The 22,181-nt window shown below is 35.7% G+C and overlaps 1 protein-coding gene across 3 annotated transcripts in view; it reads left to right on the forward strand.

Annotated features, from left to right (window-relative positions):
* NALCN (sodium leak channel, non-selective) overlaps positions 1 to 22,181 on the forward strand; it is a 213,356-nt gene that overhangs the window by 148,605 nt on the left and 42,570 nt on the right. For all 3 annotated transcript variants that reach the window (XM_070942958.1, XM_070942959.1, XM_070942960.1), the window contains 3 exons: positions 4,871 to 5,008; positions 7,808 to 7,882; positions 20,917 to 21,053. In XM_070942958.1, coding sequence (XP_070799059.1) covers positions 4,871 to 5,008; positions 7,808 to 7,882; positions 20,917 to 21,053 — 350 coding nt within the window. The remainder of the gene's footprint in view (positions 1 to 4,870; positions 5,009 to 7,807; positions 7,883 to 20,916; positions 21,054 to 22,181) is intronic.

Genomic DNA, 22,181 nt, shown 5'->3' on the forward strand with positions numbered 1-22,181 from the left:
GGGTTTTTAAAATTATTTTATTTTATTTTATTTTATTCAAAAGATTAAGAACCAAAATCCAAAAGAAAAGAATTGAACAGAAACAGAACAAAACTAAACAAAAATGTTGAAAAAATGTGAATAAAAAAAAACGCCACAGAAGACAAAATCATATATTATCTCCTCTAGTTGAGCACTGAAAAATCTATTGCATGAATAATAGCTTCTCTCCTTGCAAAGCAAGTCCAGAATTTATAAGCTTGTACATCTATTTGCAACCCAATTGACCTGACATACATTACATATATGAAAGGTAAAATAATTAACATTTGAGGCTTTTGAGGCTAACATTGTAGGTCACAAATTCCTACTGATTAGAATTTCCTACTTACTCTTAAGTCTCTTACTTCTAATGTTTCTTTTAGCTTGGAAAATTGTCACATGAGAATTTCTTTCCTTGCTTGTATTTCAGCGGCAGATTGGCAAATGTGCTGGAGTATAGTTTTTGTTTGTTTTTTAATCTCATTCACACCTTCCCCTTTTGCAATATAAGGAGGATTACATTTAAACCATGTAATGAATAGAAAATTAACATAATAACAATGAGGTGTGGCAGAACTTTGCATTTTTTACCAGCAGAATACTAAAACAAAATATGAAATAATTCAGAAATGATATATCCCATCATTACTTTAAAATGGTGGTGTTTTATTAATATCCTCCAGGCTATCACATTATTCTAATGCCAATACTGTATCACTATGCCTTCTGCCTTTCCTTACTTTTCCAAAAAGCTGCTGGGAATTCTTTTATGATTGGTTTTTAATGCAGTCATTTATTTTATTTTATTTTATTTTTTAAAAAAACCCAAACCACTCTTTTTTGTTATCTGTACAGTTAAAGTGACAGAGAAATGCAGCGGTATGTATTTTAAAAGAAATATAGAGCTAGATTCTAGATGAATGAAGAAGAGGAACCCTGCTGATTTGTGTTTCATAAATGTGAGAATAGAACTCAGGAAAATGGTTTTCCAGATTTTTCTTTTGAGTTCAGTTCTGGGCCCGGCTCAGAGTAACATCCTCCTTGTTTAATAGATTACAGCACTGTTTTTCAGCCTGGACAACTTTAAGATGTATGAATTTCAACTCCCAGAATTTCCCAGCCAACATGGAGAATTTGGCTGGCTGGGGAATTCAGCGAGTTGAAGTCCACACATCTTAAAATTACCCAGATTGAGAAACACAGGAATGTAGAAATAGAAAATTGCCACCTAGAATCTTCTGGAATGGGTAGCCATATTAAATCAAAGAATGCAAGTTCCTATGGGTCTTGACATATCAAACCAATGGCAGCAGAAGACTGCATATCCAAACACTCATTATGGACAAATGTTTTGGATTCTTTGGTGAAAGGAAAGATAGGCATTTTAGCTGGGCACAGTACCATTCCCCTCTAAGTACAGTAAAAGCAAACTTAAAATGGTCAGCATGTTCTGACATGGAATCTTTTGCTCTAGATGCCAAAAGACTTAGCAGAAAGAAGAATTGATTATCACATCCATTAATGTTGCTGAAGTACAAGCCCTGTAGGAACATTATATGTTTTTAGGAGAAAAAGAGAAAAGGCAGACCACTTTTATTTCCTAATGCCTCTAAATTCCATGCTTTCACATGGTATCCTGACAAACACGACATAAATAGAAGCTTATGGTTGCCATGGCTACCATCTACAGCATTCTCTAGCCCATTTTTCTCAGATTGCAAGGTCTCTTATATTTTGTTTTCAGATGAATGGGGGCTTTTAAGATCCAATTTTGTAATGGGTAGTATTTCTTCTTTTCCTTTTTCCTTGTTTTTTAATTGTTGAAATTATGGTTGAACTAAAAATGTGGAACATGCCTTGCATTTTTTAAACTGTCTTAGAAACTTAATATTTTTGTGCATTGTGCTTTCTGTGTTGGGGAAGAATTTTTTTATGAGGCATAGTTACTTCAGGAAATAGAGGTTAATATTCTGATTAATATCACACTCAAAGATGAGTGAAAAACTAAAAAAATGAGAATTTTTTTCCAGAGGCATTTTTTTTTTTTAGAAAATGGAAGTAATATATTTAAAAAGAGCTATTTTTAATATCCTTGCTTTAAACATGAGAAATTAAAATATGAAATAAAGGTGCGAAATATATACAAAATATAAAAAGACCACAGAGATCAAGAATATCCATTCTTCAGAAATTCATGAAAATTATAAAATATTATAAAAAATGCAGGATCCAAGATTGAAATTTCTGACAGTGCTTTAGATTCAAAAAATGAGACTGACTAGACTGGTCTACAAATTTGGGAAATTATTGACCTTCGAGATAAAATGTGTTAATTTTACATATTTTGATCAGATGAATTAGGAAATAGGTGATAAAGGCTGGTTGGTAAACTTTTCAAGATATTTCACAATAAAGATTCATACACAGGTAAATATATTTGCCTACAAAGGAGGGAGGTATTTAATAATCATGATGCCTTGTAACTTCTTGACAAAGTATGGTAGAACAATGAAAATGGTGCCATATGGAAGTGTATAAATTTATCTTCGCTTTGAGACCAGCAAGGCAGATGACTATGAAAAACAGGTGGAAATTTTGTTTAGATCCTATAAAATACTTGGTGCAAATATGTCACTGAAAATTCACTTCTTACAATCACATTTAGACTATTTCCCTTTGAACTGTGGGCCAGTGTGTGACAAGCATGGGGAGAGATTCCACCAGGATATCACAGGCATAGAGAAAAGATAACAAGGGAAATGGAGTCTGTTCATGCTTGCCAATTACTGCTGGAATCTCCCCAGGGATGATCCTACTGCAGTTCAGAAGATAAAAGCCCAAAAGCGCAGTTTGGATACTGAATAAAGATGGAACCTTGTCGTTTAATCTGATGTTAAGAGCTTGTCAGTTTTTCATGCAAAAAGCATGAAAATGTTACACGAAAAACCAATAAATGAATGGAAAGTTATGTTATTGGTATCAATAGAAAGATAAATTTATAGTGATTCATGTGGCACCATTCTCGTTGCTATATCACATTTTGCAGAAACTTTATGGAGCATAATCGCAGATCCCCCTTGTAATTTGTAAGTTATTTTGATGCAATTTTGACCTGAACTGTTATCTTGGAAATTGGAGGCAATTAATACTCAGGACTTAATTTTTCTTTATTAGCGACACAATTATGGTAAAATTAAGCTACTTTTTCCTTGTAGACCAGCATAATATTTAATATAATGGGAATGTATTCTTTCTGTTCTCCCCCTTTTTTCTTTCCTGTATATTAATGTTTTCTCAATCTGTTCGATGTGATCAAATACAATGTGTCAAATGTGTCAAAAAATCAAGGTGGTAGTCACAACCATATAATCAAAGCCTGGCCCTTTTATGCATGCATTACAAGAAACAACATATTTGATAACATAGCTGTGGCCACATCCTTGACTTTTTTGACCCCATTCTTCAGACAGTGATCCAAAGACTGAGGAAAGAAGTCTGAAGATACCAGGACATGAAATAAATTCTGTTCCAGCTTTCCATGATCTGATATTTGACAAGTCATACATTGCAGCTAAAAGTAAAAAAAGTTGCTGCTGAACCGCCAGGATGAATACTGTGTTTCTCCGAAAATAAGACCCTGTCTTATATTTTTTTGAATCCTGAAATAAGTGCTTGGCCGTATTGCCATGCGCTCAAAAGCCCGATTGGGCTTATTATCAGGGGATGTCTTATTTTGGGGGAAACAGGTTAGCATGAATTAAACTTAAAAACAATTAGAAAAAATCTGAAGGGTACATATACTGTACACACACAATTTAATTTTTAAAAACCCTCTATTTGCATAAATCTCCAGGTCTCATTTTCACAGCTGTTAGTTGTTCTGACAGCAAGATAGCTACATTTCTGATTCCTTTTAGCATAACTGGTGGGAAGTATATCTTTCAACTAAAAATATCTTGCTCTGAAAGAAAGATTGCTACTTTCCAAAGTTAAAATCACTGTATACAGACGTATTATCTTAAAACTAATGTTTTTCCAATGCAGAGGTTGTCACTTACAGGAAACGTCTTGGAACACTGTTAGAATGAATCATATTATAAATGGTGGTTTTGATTTTCTTAGACAAAAAGATACTTTTTTTTAAAAAAAAGTTCAAAAATAAATGCAGCTCCATTTAATACCAGAACCAGATAGTTACTACCAAGAAACAATGTAAACGATATTAGTCTTCTTTTCTGTGTTTTACTGTGTGACATATTGAGATCTGTAGAAGAGTTCAGACTATTGTATGTTGGTTTGACCGGGAATCACATTAAGATCTGCATTCAAATGTTGATGCAGAGTTGAATTCAGACTTAGTGTTTAACATCTGAATGGAGGTTTTACGATCATCTGGATATGGTATCTGTGACATATTAGAAGCTATAAATCTGAGAATAGAAACTGGAGAATAGAAACTTCCCTATCTGAGAAATAGTACATGGAACCCACTGGTGAAATATAGTCTGCTAGCTATAGATACCTTTAGGAACGACACTAAACTGTGCTTTTACAACTGTACTACTGAAATTCAGTGGTGCTCCTTGGATTTTACAAAGGTTTATTGCTGTGATGTGGTTTGGATTTAAAAACATGCTAAAGATACGATGGGAGTTATTTGGAGGAACTCCTGCTAATAAATAGAAGCATGCAGTTTCTACCAATAATACCATCAGAGCAGTGTACAAATACTTGTTATTAACCAGATTGTCCCTACAATCACAAGCCTAGTGTTATTATGGAGCTTACAGTATTTGCTTATTTCAGTAAAGGATATCTAACTGGCTTGTTTGTTTATGTTTTGATTTAGGCTTTCATGTCAATGTTTCAAATTCTGACACAGGAAGGATGGGTGGATGTCATGGATCAGACTCTCAATGCTGTGGGTCACATGTGGGCACCAGTCGTTGCTATTTACTTTATTTTATATCATCTTTTTGCTACCCTGGTAAGTTGCACGCACTATTTGCTTATATCAATTTTTGAAACATATTTCATGCTGACTCATCAGTGCAAAACTAGCTCATCTAGTGTAACATTGTCAGCAGACATCCAAGGACACCAAATATGTGTTCTGTCACTAGGTTACACACTAAGTAGGTGGACTTGCAGGGCAGAAACAATTCAAAGGAAGAATGGCTCTTTTCTCTACTCCTCTACTGATTGGTTCTCCCATTCAATTGCTTCTGGGCATTTTAAGTTTACTTTTACAGAAGAAAAATTTGTCAGGGAGAGAACTGCCAGGAACAAGAGGAACTTCCTTTTTATTGATACTTGCTTTTCTCTATTTCTTGAATATTATACCAATCACAGATTGGAAGTCAGTATTTCCCAAGATAACTTCTAGCTTTGCCTTGTGTTGCCTTCCTACAACTTTTGGGCATTGCCAGAATCCTTCTTCCTTGCCTGCTTAGAGATACTCAGCTGTTGAGTTAGGGTCTGGTCATCACTTTTAATTTTATTATATGAATGTTTTGCATTTGAATACTATTCAATAGGATTGTTTTCACTTTGAATAGAGATTGCTACTTAGATCCCAGGAATGGATATCCATTGAGGCAAATATCTGTGCAGAATTGTTTAGCAGAGACAATTTACCTTTTTAACTGATGGATTTTCACTTGTCAATAAAGGCAACTATGTTAATTCTTGGAAAGAATCTGGAGTTCAGATCTGTAACATATGGTGATCCGTGTTTACAAAAAATACAAGGTGTTTTTAAACAAGATCTTTAACCTAATAGAGTATGTATTAACATCCTGAAACACAGCAAAACAGGGATCATAATGAAGCAAGAACATATGTTTATTAAGCAAAGTTTTCTATAGTTTCATTGCATTGCAATCTTCCCATAGCTGTAATTAAACAGAAAACTAATAAAAGACTTGGGGCAACAGCTGATAATTAGAAGTTAATACAGTGCTTCCCTATTTTATGATGTCCGAATAAGCACACAAGAATTGTCATGGTATGGCATTCTAACATAAGAGCAAACCAACAATTAATTTCATATATAGATAGAACACAATGAAGGGATGCAATTTTAGCAGATCTTCATTGCTTTACGCTTCTGGGATGTGGAACAGGTGCTTTTTATAAGAAAGGAAGTGTCCAATGGAACATCTGTGAAAACAATCTCATTAAATAGACAAAACATAAGGACTGATGGTGTTATCTGGTGCAAATTTGGCAATTACAGCAACGGCTTCTATTCAAGCAACTATCCAATTCATTAAGGGAAGGATTATTCCCTTTTGACCTAATGAATAGTTATTCGTGATCTAGGCAGAAATTGAGTTTTCTAGAGTTTATATTCTCATCTATCCTTGAGATCCATACACTTCTAAGGAGTGCAGATTTTCCTGCATCCCTTTCCAACATACATGTTATCCCAAGATGTTCAGATTCATACATTAATGTCTGTGCATACTTTAATAATACCACTATTCAGAGGTTGTTGGCCCGAGGATCAGAGGGAACAAATGCTGAAAACTACCTTAATGCAAGCTCCAACCATTTACATGCACATTGTGACATCACATGGGACGCGGTCGCTCAAGCTTGTCGATCGCAATGTCGGGTGTTCAGTGGTTCGAATCCCTAGTGCTGCATAACAGGGTGAGCTCCGGTTACTTGTCCCAGCTTCTGCCAACCTAGCAGTTCGAAAGCACGTAAAAAATGCAAGTAGAAAAATAGGGACCACCTTTGGTGGGAAGGTAACAGTGTTCCATGCGCCTTTGGCGTTTAGTCACACCAGCCACATGACCATGGAGACGTTTTTGGACAGCGCTGGCTCTTCGGCTTTGAAACGGAGATGAGCACTGCCCCCTAGAGTCAGGAACGACTAGCACATATGTGCGAGGGGAACCTTTACCTTTACCTTTACCATCACAAGTACATGCGAAAGGGACAGAACTTGCATCAGGATGGCCCGACAATGTTGTTATCCTTTTAACAAAAGCCCTAGAACCTGAGGCTGCACCTGTCATGATTAATAGTTATTTAGGAGTCCTGTATAACTTCAGTAACCATGACAAAAAAAAGCTCTAGGAAATAGTGACAGAGACATAAGCAATAAAACAGCAGGAAAACATTGCAGCAAATGATAACTTTCAGAACTCAGAATGAGAAGGCGGGTAAAGTTCAAAAGTGCTAATTGTATGCACTTGGAAACAGATTCTGTAGAGAGCTGAGAGAAATGAATAGTTTTCACAGCAGAGGCTAAGATAGAAGTTACATTTGAAAAGCAAAAACTGTGTTAGGAGTGAAGTCTATTATTAAAACTCAAAAGGGGATGGTGAAGTTAAATAATAAGCTGAGGTTTAACTGTTCTTTTGTGATAATGCTCTAGATTTGTTTTTGACATTCAGTAAAAATCTTCCTTCTATGCCTGTCATTCTCAGCCATAGAAATGGGAAACAATCACCCTAAACTGCACCGTATTTTGCACCCAAGGTACAATTCTTTGATCAAATCTTTGAACAGCTTTTCATTAGGTTTTTAGCTGGAGCAGTGGCTGAAGGAGGGTTGAACTATTATTGAGCAACATATATGCATGTATTTATGTACTGTGTGTTCCAAATGTTTCTTTATACATATGCAATCCATAAAATCCCTATCTAAAAATCCAGGTAGACTACAACTATATTTCTCTTCTATTTTGGACTTTTTCTTCATATTTACTTCACTAAAAGTATATTAATTTATTTAAAAAAATATTAAATTCCATTTTTTTTTAATTTTGTAGATTCTGCTGAGCTTGTTTGTTGCAGTTATTCTAGACAACCTGGAACTTGATGAAGATCTAAAGAAACTTAAACAAGTAAGGTTGTTCATGTTGGAGGTTACTTATACCAAAGCTGTACTGTGATGCATTCACTTCTCTCTTGAAAATGTAGATGCCATCTTTAGAAAGTAAAGAGCTGTGTATAGTGTACTAAAACTTGATATGTCTAAATATTAAAGATCAGTTGAAGAGGCAGGGAAAGGATATCCTATGATTATATTTGTTGAGCATTCAGGAACTCATTTTCAGTAGTGTTTAGCACAGGGCTGTCAAACTCACAACCCGTGGGCCAGATGTGTCACATACTGGCCACGCCACGCCCAGTTTAGCAAAAGGAAAAAAAGTCCTGATACGTCACATGATGATGCCGTGATGACACAAGTTTGACACCCCTGTTTTAACACAATATTGTATCATATTTATCAAAATAATTACTTGAGAATCCAGGCGAGAGTATCATCTCATATTTCCTGAGAACATTAAGCACGGTGCATATGGAAAGATAGACTATAGACCTGCCCGAACAGATTGCAAATACTGGTACTCCTTCCTCCCCCTCCCTTCTTGGTCCTCCCTCATCATCAGGATACTGATGATACAACACTGCCAATCAAACAGCAACACTGTGCAGCAAGCGGGAAGAAGACAAGATGGCTGCCTGGGAGCTCTAGAGCTACCGGATGCATGAGGAATCGCTTGAGCAGAGTCAAGGCCCAGGAATAAAAATAAAACAAAAAACTAAAGAAAGAGCAGTTTCCTAAACATTAAGGAAAATAAATTAGTTGAAATTTGCTTCAACTGAGCAAATCACTCTAAAATATAGCATGCTACAAAAAAAAATCTTCATATCTATACTTTGGTCTTATCTTGTCCCTGACAATTATGATCCCAGAGTAACAGATATTTTTATGTTATGCCTAACATATTTATAGTGAGATAGATATGAGACTGGAATTTTTAGTCATTCCATCCTCAAACATTTTATATCAGACATTAAGCAGTGTTGAGCCTTCTTAGAAATTGAATGGTAAGAATAAATCTGAAGTTTGCATGCTTTTTCTTTTGACTGGCCCCAATTCCCATTCCATATTTAAATCCTAGGATCAATCAGATGATACTTTATTTCATAGAGTGTGAGTTTTTATAGCTGATCTTTATTGGTGAAATAACTTTCAAGTAATGCCACATGAAAAAGCAAACAGTATGGCTAGAAAAATGTCAGTGGTTATTCATTGTTTCACACAGCATTATTCAGTGCTTTCTGAAGGTTTATGATCTTCAAAGTTCAAAGTGCGTTATAACATCATGACACAAGTTTATCTTTTCATGATGTCACAATGCATGTTTCAAGATTTGCCCTCTTTACCCCTCTCCTGAAGACACCTATGTCGAAGTCTTTACCCACTTTTTTATATCCAGTTCACCAGGGGTGGGTTCTACTTACCTTTACTACTGGTTCACAGTGTGGCTGCGTGCGCATGCTCTTCTGCGCAAGCGCAGAAACTTCTGCGCATGCACAAAAGCGATTTGATGATGTTGGGGTCGGTGGGCGGAACTTCCCGCCGGTTTTACTACCAGTTCTATAGAACCATGCGAACTGGGGGCAATCCACCACTGCAGTTCACATTCTTTTTGGAAACATCTGTCCTCTTACACACCCTCTCATACCTCGCTTCCTATTAGTATTATATATGGACAACTCAAATACAATTTTTTTCTACATTTTTGCAATTTTTATGCTGCAGTACCTACAATCACGTGTAACAACTTCATCATCATTTGTGTGTGTGTGTGTGTGTGTGTGTGTGTGTGTGTGTGTGTATAATTTTAGTCAATATTTTTTTTTCAAAATAATTTTTTTCAACTTTTTATAACAGTGGGCACAGATTTGACATACGGTAATCTTATATTTCCCAGTATCGTTGTCTTTTAAGCTTTTCCATGTTTTATAGTTATCATTTTCTACACACACACACATGCACAAGTTGTTTAGTGATTCTGCCTGATACCCAACAATTTGTAAAATTACACCCAATACTCCTTCCACCCTACATGGCTCAGAATAAAGTGAAACAGATCATAGGCACAGCTGCCAGTAGAAGAATACTTCTGTTTGCATGAATAAATTCCCCAATGATGCTACTTGACATCATTTCTTAAAGTATTCTAGATATTAGAGTTAGGAAACAGTTGAGCTGAAGTTTGGTCCATAAAAACTTCCAACGTCCTTTATAGAGGGGTCTAGCCTCACTTCTAGTGGGGGGCAGTTATATTATGTTTTTCTATTGCACTTCCTTTCTCTGTGGATGAATATAAATATAACCAATACAATTTAAGTCTTAGCTATCTCTTGTTCAAAAATTAGCTAATCACACATAAGTGCCACCTTTGGAATTTATATACCGTTAGCATAGAAAGTGTCAAGTTTCCTTCGGTTTGATTCCTATATGCAAACAGGGATGTGTCCTATATGTATTCAGGGTCTGATTGTCAGTTAAGAATAAAAGTAGACTTTTAGCCTACTGCAGGTATGCAGAAGCTTTCTGTATAAACAAATAGGCCACAGCTATGTCATGACAGATAGGTATCAATAAGCAGCGCTCTCTGAACAAGGAAATAAAGTGACAGGAAAGGTTATCTGTTGGTGGCTGCTGGTCAGTGTGTGTGTGTGTGATGGTTTTGTTGAAGGAGATGCCAAATACTTTTGAGTGAATGGGGAGAAAGCACAATAAAGAATATACCATCACCATAGCTTTTCAAGTTTTATTAGCAGATGTGACATAGATAGATTTTTATGATCTTTTTATGGTCTCCTTCTGTTAACAAATACTGAAGAGACTCACTTTTTTCCCCATTCTCAAACCTTCCAGAATTTAGGGACATTCCATAATATTTCTCTGTTATATGATTTTGTATTATTTTCAGTCCTATTGGACTGAATAACACTTACTGCGTGTAAAGACGCTGCCAGAATGTGAAATCACTGAAGCAACTTAAATGATTCAGAAAATAATTGAGTGCGTGGTAAGTGTATCTCCTTGCAGAACTCTCATCCTCTCCACTATCTCCAGGGATAAAAGGAAAAGAGCTTTAGATAATAGTTATTTAGTGAATAGCTAACTTCAGTGGCAAACCTGAGATTGTAGGATGCTTTGCTGGTTTTTTTTTTTTTTTTCCTTCAGCAAAAAATAAAGGCTCCCAGCATCATCCTAATGGGTTTTAGAACATTATAATTTCATTCTCATGGAGAAGAATTCTTAATGTATTTCTTTGGGGAATCTTTTCTTGCTTATGAATAGAAAAACAAACAATTTTATGAAGTACAGTTTATCACTTAAGGCTGCTGAACATATCCTGATTCCTGACATAAGCCTTCAGAAATTAAATTCAAGTGCATACTTAAAAGGGAAATTCATGGTTTGATAAAGGATAAATTTCAAATTAAATTATTTTAATCACTTAGGATGTTGTAAATAGTCTTCCAGCAATACTGTCATTTTGTAAAAATCCATTAAAAATTTCCCAAATATCAATCTAGTACCTATTTCAGTATTAACAAAAATTATTTAATTTCCATTTATATATAAAAGTGATCAGCATGAAAAGTAGATTATTGTTGCTTTGTTTTTTTTAAATGTTGCTATATGTTAAGATGGTTAGTGTTTCTGATGGCATTGCAAGAAAAGAAAAGAAAAAGAAAAAAGCTTTAATATCTTTAGGTAAAAGTGTTACAGCATTCAGCTCAGATTTTTTTAAAAAAAGATAGTGAAAGAACATGCTATTTTTATAAATACTGCCAGACACTACTGCTGCCACTGGATTTTTTACTTGATTGTCTACAATTTAGATGAATATTCTCCAGGAGTTCATAATTTTGGGGATTTTTCCCCCCTTGAATATTTTCTTGTGAACTCCTAGATCTTTCATGTATCAAAATAGTTTTGTAATGAAAATCAAGCCAATACTTTTAGTAAGAATGATTACACTGAAATGGAAACAAAGAACCTATTCTCTAAAGCACCTGAAGAAAAGACAAGAAGCAATGGATGGAAACTAATCAAGGAGAGAAGCAACCTAGAACTAAGGAGAAATTTCCTGACAGTTATAATAATAAACCACTGGAATGACTTGGCTCCAGAAGTTGCATCTGCACCATCACTGGAGATTTTTAAGAAGAGATTAAACAGCCATTTGACTGAAATGGTATAGCATCTCTTGTTTGGGTGGGGGGTTGGGCTGGAGGATCTCTGGTGTCCCTTCCAACTCTATTATTCTATTTTGTTATTCTTTCTGTGATCATGTCTATCCATCCCATCAAGCCCAAAGAAAATCCATAATGGTATAGGATCTTCTGCCATGGGCAGGGGCTTGGACTAGAAGATCTCCAAAACCCTTCCAACCCTAATATTCTATATCCCTGATGGCGAACCTATGGCACGCGTGCCAGAGGTGACATGTGGAGCCATATCTGTGGGCACGCGAGCGTTGCCCTAGCTCAGCTCCAGCATGCATACACGCGCCAGCCAGCTGATTTTCGGGTCTTCCAGGCCCACCGGAAGTCGGGAAACTGGCCGTTTCTGGCCTCCGGAGGGCCTCGGGTGTGGGGGAAGCTATTTTCGCCCTCCCCAGGCTACAAGAAAGCCTCTGGAACCTGGAGAGGGCAAAAAACGGATGTACCGGGCCCACTGGTAACCTTTTTGCCGTCACATGCCAAAAGCGGGGGAAGCACGGGGGGGTGTCGCGTGCACATGTATGTGGGGGGCATGGTGTAGGGGGGCATTGAATTATGGGTATGGGCACACACATGCACAACCCCCCCCCATGCTCCCGCTTTTGGCACACAACAGCAAAAAGGTTAGCCATCACTGTTCTATATCTATGTTCCAAGTTCTTAGTGTAGAACTTTCTTGCTTACCAATAACCAGGAATAACTGGATAAAGCAGGCATCTTGTTCTCCATTTTTATTTTTTATTCATTGTCTATTTTCTACAAAAACTTTCTAATGCTAACTTTCTTTTCTGTTGAAATATCTTATTGCTTCAAAGCATGAATGTCACTTTAGTTATACAATAGCCAAGCTCAAGTATTGGAAGAAAAAAGGTGAAAGATTTATACGATTTGAAGAGAAACCAGAGTATGTGCAGGATGTATTTGGTGTCTCCAGTTATCATAAAGAGTTTTAAAACTTTCCAAGTCTTAGCAAGGCACTTTATCTCAAATTAATCAATTTTGTGAGTATATATTTATATTTACATGGCAAAATCAAATGAATGATATTGTTTTGGCTCAGACATTCAGTCACTTCTGACCCTTTGTTAACCAATGGAAATACTTTGCAAGGTTTGCCTGTCCATAATAGCTTCATTACATTCTTGTAAGTCCATGCTTGTGTGTTCCAGGATACTATCTAGCCACTTGTCTTTGGTCAGCTTCTTTTTCTATTACTTTCAGGACAAAAAAATAAATAAAATGGGTTGGGCTCTTTCCAATGTCTCCTGTCATTGTGTTGTTCAATGTCTTTTATCATTGTGCATAGAAAATATTTAAATGTTGGGTGCATTATTAATGCTTGAGCAGACTGATTTTACTTCAAATTGTATGAATTATTTATTCTTCTTGTCATTCAAGATATTGTAGGAGGAGAAATATATTAGCATATGGTGGCAGACTAGTTGAGCCTGGTAATCGCTTTTCAAACACATTAACAGGCATAAGCTTTTGAGAAAGTCTGAAGAGGATAGATTGGTTATATAGAGGCCAGTTATGAAAACATGCCTATAGAAAGTTTATAAACTTTGTTAATTCAAAGGTTCTACAATACTCCTGATTTTTTAGCTGTTCGGTATTCTCAAAAAATCTTTCCATTAGCATAATTCAAGGCCTTAGTTTTAATTCAATCTTTCTGATGGTCGAGCTTTCCCAGTTCGTATATTACAATTTGAAAACGCCAGCCTTTGAAAATACTAATTTAGTTGGCAGGTTGATGTGTCTGCTTTTACTATTTTGTATAGATCTGTGATAGTCTTAGTCTCACCCAGCAGATGTCTTTTTGAGGGGTTCTTGGTGCTCTCTGAGCTTGCTTGTTATCCTACAAATGTTTTATTACCCTAACTAGGTAACATCCTCAGTGCTAGTAAGGAGTGCTGTTTGCTTTCAGTTTATATTCTGATGTCTTGCCTGTCTGTGTGACTGCAAGACTGCAAAGTTTGAACTGAATATTTCCTGAATACTCAGACTGAGTGAAATATTATTCTTAGTTTCATGTAATATACTATAGAGAAGCCAAAAACAGTTTCTTGAGTTGGGAATAGACTTTTAAAAAATCACAGCATTTTGATAGTTAGGTGAGCCTAAAAACTCTCATGCTAAAAACTAATTGTATAATGTAATGCAAACTTACTTCCACCTCAGGGAAGTTATTTTATTGTTGATTGTTCTTGACTTAAGGAAACGAGCTTTCTTTGAAATTCTAGCACTGCATAGAAGTTAATTTAAAATTCCTGAAAGGTTCTGCATTCTATTATGTCCTAAAAATAATATGTAGTTCCTGACAGAACGAAATACTCTCTAGGCTATAACATAAACAGTATATTTCAGACAAAACACCACCAATGAAAATATCACAAGAAGTAACTCTTTATTCCCCCTTTCCTGTCCAATTTAATTCTGATATTTGATAAGACAGGAACTGACAACAGATACCATTTTTCAAGGCACTACAGAACTTTGTTTTTTTTTCTACCATGAACATTAGATGCATTATAAATATATTATTATTTTACCTAATACTAAGCTTAGTCCAGACTGTTTTCCAGTTAAAGCAGAAAAGCTATTTTTTTCTACACAATCCACCACTTGGACTGCAGACTGTTTAAGAAACTGACATGGAGGTTTGTGGTGGTGTGAGATTATGATAATATGTACTGAGTGGCAATCCCAAGAAAGATTGTCGTTCTATTTATGCTCTCAATATCATATAAATAAATACTGTAGGAAAGATTTGTGCTATAACCTTCTTAAGTTCTGATTAAACAAAGAAACAACTGAGTTCAGCAAATTATGAGTATAGGCTGTCAGAAGTATGTAAACAATCAAAATGGAAAGGCCTTGAGAACATTATGAAGGGTTCTCTGTATAATTTTTCTAATTCTTCTTCCTCTATCACTCCATATTCAGTGTCATGGTTATGATAGTTCTCTTCCACACTATTACATTTTTAAGTATCTGATGTTGCAAACAACAATCAGCAAAGAAGATGCAAACAACCCGTTTGCTTTTTCTTGCAACTAAAGATAAATTTAGAAAAGGAGAAACTTTTTATTGATCTTTCCCAAAGAATGAATTTGTCCTTGGCATAGCTATTGCTATTGTATCTTTTCCCCCCACGTGCCATCTTTTCACAATATATAGAATACCCTGACTGTGGATATGTTGTTCATATTTCTTGATTATCCAATATTATACTAGATGCTAGAAACTTCAGATGCTAGATTCTGTAGCCTTGGCTAACTATAGTATTTTCTTCAACTTGCATATGAACGGCTCAGTTTCCCAATTAATATAAGATCAGTAAAGAATAAATTTATGATGTTAACATTATTCCACACTGATTTCATTAAAGACATATCAGTAATCAGGAAAAAAACCCTCTAAACTAGTTGAAAAGTAGCTGTGGAAGCTCTTAATCACAATGTGTTTGTAATATAAAAGAGAAGATTGTATGAGTGTTATGCCTATTCTGATCTTGCGTGTTATGTTGTGCTTTCTAGTGATTTAGCTGCAGTTCCCATAATCGTTCATTGTTGGATTAGCCATTGCTGCAAGCATTTTGTGGGTTTTTAGAAATACATTTCTATGAACCTGGCAATGAAACAGATAGGAGGAAAGAAAACAACTGAAAATTAACTCCCACTGTACTGTTTGTATGTTAAACAGTGTTCCAGCATTGAAATGTACCCAACTGATATGTTTACAAAATCAATTCAAGTCCTACCCTGATTCCAACGCTCTTTTGGAAAGTGGCAATCCAATTAATGTTAAGTTGTTGAAATACATCATCTTTCATCATCAAACCCTATTCATTTGAAATGTCCTCTCATTTCCTAAACATTTTATTTCTTTATCTGCTTGTGTGTTTACTGATTCATTTTTGTTGTGTTTATACCTCATACCACAGCCAGAAAGGTTCTCAACAAAAAAAGATACAAGTTTCCAAAGTGTTGGGCATCCGCACCATGAAGTCACTCAGCATAGCTAGCCAGTTTTAGGAAAACTGTACCTCTTAGTAAGAGCTCTTCATTCTAAATGTACCATTGATTTCAGACAGATCTGACCTTTTCAAAGACTGTATCATGTGGATTAAAATAGAACATATTCATGAGTTCCTGTGAACATTTTATTTGTCAAATATGTTTGTGCCTTTTTCATATATTTGGCTGTTTAACAAAATGACAAATACATCTTTGAAATGTGTAAATGTAACTCCTCAACCCATGATAGTGACTCATAAATAAAATCGGAGAAAAGATGACGGTGAAAAAAGTTACCCATTATTTAGTTGGCTATTCAAATTTGTTAAAAACTTTCCAGGCTTAGCTTATTTCTGGTTGATATTGTTATATACAATCCTGACAAAGTTAGTGCAAAATTAATTTAGAATATTAACATTGGATTGGACTTAAATAGACTCCAATAAGGATTATTAGTAAAATTATTATTTTTCAGTTGTTCAAATGTAATCCACAATTTTTTCTAGTCATATCAAAATATTATTTAAAATGCTGGGATTTTTTTAAAAAAGCAGTGTTCACTCCAGCTTTACTGATTGACTAAACTTTGTTTCTCCTCCTCCTCCTCCTCCATCTTGTAATTTTTTGTGTTTCCAGAAAAAGGATTGGTAACTAATTAATTTTATAATGCAATCTGACATATGTCAGAAAACCTTTTGTCCTGTTTCTGGAAATTCACTGTAGGATTGTAGCCTTTAAAAAATTTAGGAAAGTAAATATTTTGTCCCTTTGTATTTTCAAAATCTTCTGCCTGATCCTCCAAAGAGATTGGGGGGCATATGTGTTACTGCAGAGGGAAGGAGAATGGGAAAGTTTATTTTTGTCAGCTAATGTTAGGCATCCCACATTAATATTTTATTTTTATCTTACATGGAGGTTTAAAGTTTGATGGAACCTGCTCTCTCAAAGCCCCACTTACTTAGTAAGCATCACTGATAAATACATGTTACTTGAAAATTCCAAGACACTTTTACCAAACGCTTACAGATTAAACTAAAGTGCACTAAAGCTAAAAAAAACAAACTCAGCTATGAACTTTAGATAAAGGATTTGAAACTAGGAAAGTTATTGTCAAGAGCTTTTACAGATTTTGAACCTTTGGGATAGAGTTGTAAGCCATTGGGTGGAGGAGGTTAAAATAATGCAAGCACTTTCTATAAATTGAACAATGCAGAGGAAGAACAAGATATGCATCATGCTGAGCAAATATTACACCCAAAAGTGTTCAAAGGCACTAAGTGAAGTTAAATGCCTTATACTTCCCAATAGGTAGTATTATCTCAGCACGACAGATGTTATGAGGCACTGCAGAATGATTTTGATCTTAGATTATTTTTAAAGCATATTATTAATCATTATATTGTTTCAGCACGATCCTTTTTTCCTACCACTGCTTATATACTCTTTTGCTAGACTTCCCAACAAATCAATATTTTTATTGTTCCTCAGTTTTGCCTATATTAAAATTGGTCACACTTTGTGTTGCCTTGTACAAAGATAATTACTTTACTTGCTTATCCAAAACGTATCCAAAACAAAACATGTGAACCTGCCACAAGAAAGGTGGCATGGGTTAAAAGGATAGGTTTGCATTACTATGGCTTAGTGTAGAAGGAATTTCCAAACTCCTGGTTGGCAGACCAATGTTTTTAGCCTATTTTGGGGGAAGGGACTTGTCATGAGGTTTTTAATGAGTGAAATACATGTCAAAATGTTTGCAGCTTTGAATCAAAACAGCAACAGATATTGGCTCCAACATATTCCCTGCAATTCTACATAAGCCATCCCCCTCAAACTTTGAATTAAAATTGTGACCCCCTGTCAACAAACACACACACAAACACACACACTCACACACACACATACACATCCCAGAGGTGGGTTTCAGCAGGTTCTGACCAGTTCTGGAGAACCGGTAGAGGAAATTTTGAGTAGTTTGGAGAACCAGTAGTAAAAATTCTGACTGGCCCCGCCCCCATCTATTCTCTGCCTCTCAAGTCCCAGCTGATTGGGAGGAAATGGGGATTTTACAGTATCCTTCTCCTGCTATGCCCACCAAGCCACGCCCATAGAACCAGTAGTAAAAAAGTTTGAAACCCCAAAAATACAGTTCTGGTTCAACATGAAAAGTAACTTTAGTCCTATAAATTTTTTTCATGTTTTTGGTATTTTTAAATAAAGTGACCTTCCATACACTAGTCATGCCATACACCCAAAAAGCTTCTTTATATGTACCTCAAGGCTTTATTATGGGATGAGATATTTCATTCCTTCCCTTTGAAAAACCAACTGATCTGGAAAAGCTAAACAGGGCACTTGGATGACAGATCACCAAGAATTACTGGGATATAGGCTAACTAAAAACTTCAAGAAGAAAACAATAGTAAACCCATTCTGCATTGCTGCAAAGAAAACTACATGAAAACAGTAGAAATGGCCCTCAACTTAAAGGGTGCCACTTGAGATATAAATTTGAAAAATTCTGTAGATAGGTTGCTACAACTGAAAATGTCTCTTAATTTCTTTTCTGTTGCCCAGGGGCTCTTTTAAAACATGAATGCTGTAGAACAGTTATCTGCCATTCTTGCTTTTTTGGCAGTGCGGTTTTATTAAAAGCCCTCTGCTCTCCTCCCTTTCTCCTTCACTTTGTACTCTTCATTGGGGGTGTGGATTCTAAGCTCCATTTATGTTTTATTTTCCCATCTTTCACTGATGCCAGTTTTCCCCCTTCCTTTCCTTCTGAAATACTAGTTTACCATTTGGGTGAAGAGTCTTTGTTATTGATTTATTTGTCTCTCTTTTTTTTTTAAAGGACAACAGACAGGCTTTAATTTTTAAAAAGGACACCAAAAAAAGAATATTTAGGACCATGTCACAACATGTTCTTAATGGACTTTTGAGTCTGTGATCAGCAGTTTCTGAATCCATCAGAACAAATTCACGTGCAATATTTCAGATTCACAATGGGGTTGTGTGGAGGAGTCTGTCTCTTTTTATAGAAGTGTAAGCAGATACACATCAGTTAACCCTGCATTTGTACCTAAAATGATCTCCTTATTACCTCCCATCCCCCTCGAAGTCCCAAGAAGGGCCAAGGAAAAGAGGTCACGTCACAGGCTAGATTCCCTGTCAGCAACCTGGAAGGAAAAGCACTTCTATCCCTTCCAGGAAGCTTTGTTTCTCTGAAATGCTTGTCGCATCTCCTGATCTGTTCTGAAACTGTGTTAATTAGTATACTAGTACTTTCATCCTAAGAATTCATTAACGATAAGATTGAAGATAATTGTGGCCCTTCCAATGCCCTTAAAGATCTCCTTATCCTTCACTATACTATCATTAAATCTGTACCTCTTGTTTATCCTTCAGCTCAAGGTGTTTCTAAGTACGTGCAGTTTCTTACAGCAAGAGCTACTTGGAGGCAGTTATCCTTCCACATGAAAGGCCCAAAGGAGAATCTGCCCATTAGATACCTTCAAATTATCTATGATTATTTATTTTTCACGAGATTTCCTAGAGAGCATGCTAAATTCAGTTATATGCTTGGTTTGCTTTAGTGAGACACTTCATTTGGTCAGTCTTTATGAGGTAGGCAACCTGGAGTATGCAGATTCTGTGATATAAACAAATATCTATGTTGAATGTGGATGGGTGGGGTGGTCTCTGCAGTGCATCTGGTTGTCTATGTTTTAAATTATTGCTCCTCTATTCTGAGGAAATAAGGTGTCAGAATTTAAGTTCCTTTTTCCTTTATTGGTTACATTCTGTGTCTGCCACACTATTTCTTTCAAATTTTTGTACAAGTTAATGGGTGTGTTAGTAGCTGAGTAGCCACTATGTTCTCATTTAAGAAAATATCTTCTTCCCATTACTGCTGCAAAAGAAATACCTTTGCCTATTAGCTATTGAAATGAGGATATAATTCTCATTACAATTTGTTCATTCCTTTGGCTAAGAATATCTAGGCAGTATTGGCTAATGCATGTGTAGCATTAAGCTTGTTAACTATCTGGGAAATATGTTTTCCCTTAGTCCTTTGCATATATTCTTTCTACTGCTTTCTTCTTCCTATTTTCTTTCTGTTGACCATTTATTTATTTTTTTAGGATTCTTACATGGCTGCCCATTTTATATACCCAGATTTTGGCAGTTCACAGCAACAACAATTAAAACATGCGGCATGAAAAACAATTTAAAAACCAAACATTCAAGACAGCATCTAGCTATTCTTTGAAAGTAGCTAGAAGAGAAATTAGCTTGTCTTTGAGGGACAGAAAATAAAATCTTGAACCAAGTTATGTAGCCTTCAAGTTTCTTACAGTGCCACTCCCTATCAATACATTCCAAAACAAGATTCCTTGGTTTACTAAGAATTTAATAACTTCTAAGTCAACAGGGATTCTGTTTGCAATCCAAGTCCCAAACATAATTCTATTAATTAATAACAGATGAATTTAAATTGACTTTATTTTTCTTATAGCATTTAGAGAACTGTGAAAAAAACAAATATTTATACAACACCCTTTGCATTTAATATATTTCAAGAAATAGACTGCTTGAGTTTCAACTGTAACAGTATTCTTAAAATAGTGAGAAACTGATATTAGAATGATGTCAGAATCTTCTGTAGTTCTTTCCTGCCATCTAGTGGCTTTTCAACTGCTTGCATTTGTTCTGAAAAAATGTTCTGAAAACATTTTGTTCTGAAAAACAAAAACAAAAACCTGATCCCCAAGATGTTAGATTATCCCATTTTTATTTTTATTTTTTCTTTTAATTTTCAGCTGAAACAAAGTGAAGCAAATGCAGATACCAAGGAAAAGCTCCCATTACGCCTACGGATATTTGAAAAATTCCCTAACAGGCCTCAAATGGTAAAAATCTCCAAGCTCCCTTCAGATTTCACAGTTCCCAAAATAAGGTAGTAAACTTTTTTTGCCTCCTTACTGCAAAGCTGACTCTTTAGAACTTCATAGGCAGAGGGTTTTTTGTTTTTAATTTTTATATTTTTGGGTCTATAATAGTTTGTTTTTAAATGTGCAGGAGAGTTCTTTTTCCTGTCTCCGGTGCCAAAATTTACAACTCACTGAGCCACTTGGGCAGCAGTTGTTGTTGTTGTTGTTAAAAGTAATGTTCTCATAGTAATATGTTCTTAAAAATAAGTCCCAACTGTGTTCATAGGGTCTGTCTTTAAATTAAATAAGTTTGGTAATTAACACTATCATATATAGGAGAAAAACCTGGTGACCTACTTCAGTTTTCCCCACTAAAAACTTTATGGGTCAACTCAAAGATGTGGAAGATATGGTACTGAGCAGAGAGCCCCTGTGGCTGGGAAGTACCAATAAAGCTCATGGGAAGAGCAAAGAGTCTATCATAGTAACAAGAGCATCCATGATGCAGATGGGGTAAATCCTAATGGCTCTGCAGCCATTGACATAGCTCTTAGTGAAAACATGTCTCTCCACTGTTGAAAGCCAATTGCTTAACCACAAAGCCCCAGGAGTGGATGGAATTCATTTTAAATTGCTGAGACCACTGCCAACAAAAGCATTGCCAGCACTTTGCCAAGTGTATGGAAGTCTGGTCAGTGGCCAAAAGAATGGAAAAGATCAATATTTATCCCAATACCAAAGAAAGATGATAGAAAGACTGCTCCAATCACGAGCCATAGCCTTGATACCACACGTGTGTAAAATTCTCTTGAAGATAATCTAGCAACATTTGAATCCAACTGCCTGATGTACAAGCAGGATTTTGGAAAGGAAATCAAATTACCAATCTATATTGGATGATAGAAAAAGCAAAGGAATTCCAAAAAGACCGCTACATGTGTTTCATTAACTACACAAAAGCCTTTGACTCTGTTGACCATGACAAACTCTGGAACTGCCTCAAAGAACTGAAATTATCACTATACTCCATGTAGCTCATTCAGTCATTCTTCTCTGATCAGGCAGCCACTGTAAGAACAGAATATGGAAGATTCCAATTATGGAATTCCAATTATTCCAATTATGGAAAACATAATTTCTTATTATAAAAGCCC

The sequence above is a fragment of the Pituophis catenifer genome, unplaced genomic scaffold, assembly GCF_029215685.1.
Source record: "Pituophis catenifer annectens isolate HBS135680 unplaced genomic scaffold, rPitCat1.0.hap2 SCAF_4, whole genome shotgun sequence".
Classification (NCBI taxonomy): Eukaryota; Metazoa; Chordata; class Lepidosauria; order Squamata; family Colubridae; genus Pituophis; species Pituophis catenifer.